General features: G+C 40.2%; 1 protein-coding gene across 1 annotated transcript; it reads left to right on the forward strand.

The window, feature by feature from the left end:
- Positions 1-222: 222 nt before the first annotated feature.
- On the forward strand, positions 223-4155 carry TGIF1 (TGFB induced factor homeobox 1; the record flags this gene model as incomplete). The annotated part of the gene is made up of 3 exons (XM_079533748.1): positions 223-262; positions 2008-2234; positions 3589-4155. 3 exons carry the CDS (start codon positions 223-225, stop codon positions 4153-4155), a joined length of 834 nt encoding a protein of 277 aa, XP_079389874.1.
- Between the last annotated feature and the right edge of the window lie 1154 nt (positions 4156-5309).

A 5309-nucleotide genomic window follows, 5' to 3' on the forward strand; every position in this document is an offset into this window, starting at 1 on the left:
CCTGTCTTGCCTATTACATTTAAAAACAAACAAAAAACCCAACCCACTGAAGTGCTTCAAGACTTCTAGTTTCTGACAAACAAGGGCAGCACACTTGAAAACATTGTCTGAATAATGAAGACTAGTTTTAGCTAGTTTTTAAATTCAGTTTGGGAGGTGTGAGTTGCTTTGCAGAGCCATCATGCTGTCTGTGCATGATCTTTGTTCCAAGAACTGCTACTTATGGCTCCAGAGGACCCCATTGTGCAAGACATGTTCTCAGGTTAGATTGCAAGCATGACAGCACTTTGCATGAAGCTATTACAAATAGAGAAGCGATTGCTCAGAATCATTTTAAAGCAAACTTGACATACTTTCTACATGAGTTAAGAACTTGTTTACATAATTTGGGATTTATCTCTTATAGGCCATTTAAATATTATACTATTGTTCTTGTGCCATGACTGGATAATTTATGTGGCAAATCATCCCAGGAAAAGTTTGGTATGTCAGTTGGGTGTTTGACGGTTCCATAAATCAGCAGTTTAGAGAAGGAAAACAATACTAAGTGAATTACTGAAGTAACGATGCCAGACACTTTGCAGATTGATAGTTCTCCTGGGAATGCTTGCGTGTCAAAAATATGCATTGAGATCTGAGCAACTTAAACTGAATTTAAGGATATTGAAGCTTCTCATAAATAAGAGGAAGAAAGGGAACAATTTGCAGTATCAGCTTTGGCTACGGTTTGAAGGTATGGGGGGAAATCCTACGCTCCATACACTCTGGGAAGTAATGAGCAACAGTTGCACACACCCTTTTCTTTTTTTCTTATTGCTTTATATAGTTTATGCTTTCACATGCACATGTATTAAATTTCAGGGCTAACTCTTTCCTTAAACAGAATCTTTGAATTATGGGTAGTAGCCCACATAATTATTATTTTTTTTTTTTACTTCTGACATTCAACTTGGCTTTTACTGTTTGTGTTTTTAATTTTGATGTCATAAATGAGCAAGTTCCTTTTTCTTTCCCCCACCCCCAACATGAAATACAAATTTCATGTTCATGGGAAGAGATTATGGGCTTCTTTTTCTTGACTTTTTTTTTTTCTAGAAGACACTTCTGCAAGTCAGTATATTTTCACTTTAAATTAGTACTGTATTATGTTATAGTAGTTTGCTTCCTCAGTGCCTTGTATATTCTACAGAAGCAGGAAATTGTAGCCTTCCTAGTTGTTGACTATTAAATCTTTATTTATTTTTATTTACCTAACATAGCATCAAGTAGTGTGGTATATAGAAAGGGACAATTAATTGTGTTTTTTAAATGATTCTAATGATTCTCTAATACTGAAATGCAATTACATTTTAGAAGTCTATCACCTATCATGCTGGTATACTTGTACATGAGTAAGGCACCTGGTTCTTACCTTATCCTGCACCTTTTACTAAGTAAATATCCACTTGAGAGTGAAGGCAGGCACAGTTTTCCCTTTTTTTCTTTCTCTGTAGATCTCTGTAGATGTTCATCTCTGTAGATGAACTATTAATTTATAAAAATCTACAAGCTATCTCTCTCATGAGGGAAGCATCAGCATTTTAAGGGGTAATTAAGTAACCCATTGCTGGAGTTGGGTATATGTTCTTGTCTGTTGGCTCTTTGCCCAGCCCCTGGTTATCCTTGAAGAGTGCTGAATGCATACATACCATGGCAAGCAAATTGGGCCAATATTGGCATTAGATAGAAGCTATCTGATAACAAGCAGTAGATAAAAGGTTGCTAGGGGAACAAAAAATGAGGGTTTACAGAGAATTCCCTTAGGAACAGCTCATTGGTGCTACTTTGTGTTCAACTGACAGTAAAGCTGCAGCTTGACCAGTTACAGGACAAATCCCCCATAAAGCAGGCTGTGCCACATTCATGGTAAAAGTGCTTACTATAAAACAAGTCTGAACCATGGAGTGCTGGAGCTAAGTAGTTTCCTGAGGTGGGAGGCTGATTGTACTTGTCCTCTTGTAATTGCAGGTGTAGTTGCAATATCAGGCAGTGAAACAGAAGATGATGACACTATGGATGTCCCACTGGATCTTTCCTCATCTGCTGGCTCGGGCAAACGGAGGAGACGTGGCAACCTACCCAAAGAGTCTGTGCAGATTCTTCGGGACTGGCTTTATGAGCACCGATACAATGCTTATCCTTCAGAGCAAGAAAAAGTGCTGTTATCCCGGCAAACACACCTTTCCACACTACAGGTATGCAAATAAAGCTTCTGATTTCTTCTTAATTTACCTGTAGTCTAGTCACTGATGTAATGTTTGCACTGCATGTGATGTTTTTGGTTTTTTTTCCTTTTCTGTTTTTCTTTTTTTAATCATTACTTATTCCATTTCTGATGGCAGCTTTAAAGGAAAATTCAGATGAGTGGTGGGTTATGATGATGATCTTTGTTTACTGGGAATAAAATGACATATTCAAGAGAACAGGCAGTTGTGAATTTGAACATGCATGCTAATTTTTTGCAGAATTGGGGCCCAAAAGACATAAAGTGTCAGTATGAGGTAATTTATTGTGAGGAGAAAGGATTCATTTGTCAACAGCAGCTTTATGGTGATAGATGCAGAGCTGAGCATATAACTGCCTCTAAAACTGCAACTTGAGGCCCATTCCCATAGAACGTGAACATCTATAATTACGTGTACGGCGAGTTCCATTAAGATCAGTGAAACAACTGATAGATATGGATAGAGCTACTCAAGTGCGTTAGCATGGGTGTGATCAGGCTTTTATGTGGCTAGTTTTGGATTCCCACCCAGTAGCAGCTGCAAGGTCTCCCTGGTCTCATCATTCTTACCTTTTTTGATCATCTTTGGTGGGAGAACTGTGAGCAATTGCTTATTCCCACTTCATGGAAGGTGTCTGCAGGAAAGCTTATGCAAAACCTGGTTTTGAGAGATGCTAAATATAGTGTTCCTGTTGGCTTCTGGGCTTTTTTTTTCTTCCCTGATTGATTCGTTTGTATAAAATCCACAATTGGCTGTAAAGTAGAATTCTCTTTGTGTAACACTGTAAAGAAAACCTTCTTCATGTAGTAAACGTAAAAAAGAAGAAAAAAAAAAAGACGTTAAACTATAAACTATCGTGTATTGTCCAGGAAACTGGTTTGATATTTAAACAAGGACAAACTTAAGTGAGGTAATTCATGTTATGTCTGTCGACACAGTCAGTTGAACAAGGAAAATCAGTAACTATTTGTGGGAGGAGTGGCCCTCTTCAGAGAGAAAAGGTTTTCCTGTTGTTAATTAACCTAAGCACAGGGAACAATGGCTAATAGATTAATGTGTGTGCACAGGGTTAAAAGCTAAACCTCTGGGCTCAGGCTGTCCGACTTCAGATGTCCTGGGGCTTTCTGTAGAAGGAGCAGGAGCTGGGGGCAGAGAGAGGACAAGGGAAAAGGCCTTAGCCAGGCTTGTCAGAGCTTGTCCTGGAGTCTCTTTTGTTCGATTAAGGAAACTGCTTGGAGGGAGTCATCAATCTAACCTAACGACTCTAATGGCACATAGTTGGAAGTGAACGAAGGTAGAAATTAAGATCTTGTTGTATTCTCAGGTCTGCAACTGGTTTATCAACGCGCGCCGCAGGCTCTTACCTGATATGCTGAGGAAGGACGGCAAAGACCCAAACCAGTTCACCATCTCACGGCGGGGGACCAAGCTTCCTGAAGGCAGCATGATGGAGTCCTCCATGGGCACAAAGAACTTCCTTCCCTTGCTGGAGGAGAGCCCCTTCCTCCCCACCTCTGCCACGCTCAGCAAGACTGTGTCCTCTTCCAAGCCTGTGTCCCCGGGGTCTGTCCTGGCTCGGCCCTCGGTGATTTGCCACACGACTGTGACTGCGTTGAAAGATGCCCCTTTCCATTTTTGTCAGCCAGCTGATGTGGGCCAGACCACGGACCTGCAGCAGCCCCCGGCCAACGCCTTCACAGACAGCTCCCTCTCCTACCACGAGGATGCCTCTAAACTGGGACCTGGTGCGAATGCGCAAAGCGGGCTCTTTAACACTCCTCCTCCAACCCCACCAGACCTCAACCAGGATTTTAGTGGATTCCAGCTACTGGTGGATGTTGCACTCAAAAGGGCGGCAGAGATGGAGTTGCAGGCAAAACTCATGGCCTAAATCCCCTTCCTTCTCTTTCCCCATTTTGGTTGTTTTGGTTTTTTTTTTTTTTCCAGGCAGGGATCTAACAGCTGTGTGGTTATTGCCACCCACACAATATCAAAAGACTTAACTGCATTATTATTATTTTTTTTTTATTAATCTTATTTGCACAAGGGATTGCTGAAATGAAGCTTCCTGTCACTGAGATGGTCTTCAGTGGAATATGGTCATTCCAAGAATTATAAACTTTAAAGCTACTGTAGAAAGAAAGGATTGTGTGTTTTTTTTTTGTTGTTGTTGTTTTTTTTGTTTTTTTGTTTTTTTTTTAATATTTTCTTTGTAGGTTTTTCATAATGTGATATGGTTCCCAAGATCATGTGATTTGTTTTTTTTTCTATCAGACTGTGCAATATCTAGTAATGATATAGAGTCTTCTTATCATTCCCATGTGGAACAGAATATACCGACACGCTGTCTAAAATAAATTTTCAATTTTTTTAACAATATGAACTTTGGATGATTATGCTTTTTTTCCCACAATGTAATAAAATATTTTCTTTAAAAATGGATGCATGAGGAGTATTTTGTTGCATACAAACTTTGCAGAAAACACGGCTTTACTCTCAAAATACACTGGAGCGAGAGAAATATTTTTGACCTTATACTGGCTTTGTTTGGTTTAGAGAGCTGCACTAGCAGCTGTTGTTAACCAGATGTTCAAAGGAATGCTGAAAAGTGGAACCTGAAGTACCTGACTGTGTTCTGCTGTGTTGACCTTTTCAAAGAGGCCAAAGAGAGCAGTGTAGTCAGCTTGCATTAAATTTCGGGAGGGGTGTCTTAGGCCCCTCTCAGAGCTGGAGTATTCTGGCCCCTAGAAATACCTTAGGGCTTAGAGTAGGGGGCCATGGGGAGGTTTTTCTGAGGATGAAACAAAGAGGCCAAAAAAGGGTTGGGGTGAATATTTCTTTGTAAGTTGTTGTGGTACAGCTTCTAGACATCTTTAAAGACTAATTTTGATGGGGTCAGGAAGGGCAACACAACTTCTGATTTTCTTGGGCTAGCAATGGTAAGATTTTGGCTCTAAATCCAGTAGACTGTGAAATAGGAGAGTGTCAGGTTGAAAGCTGTGTTTTGGGAGCTGGATTATTTGTGATACTTCAAACACCAAATGG

The sequence above is a fragment of the Tetrao urogallus genome (genome assembly GCF_951394365.1).
Source record: "Tetrao urogallus genome assembly, chromosome: 3".
Lineage (NCBI taxonomy): Eukaryota > Metazoa > Chordata > Aves > Galliformes > Phasianidae > Tetrao > Tetrao urogallus.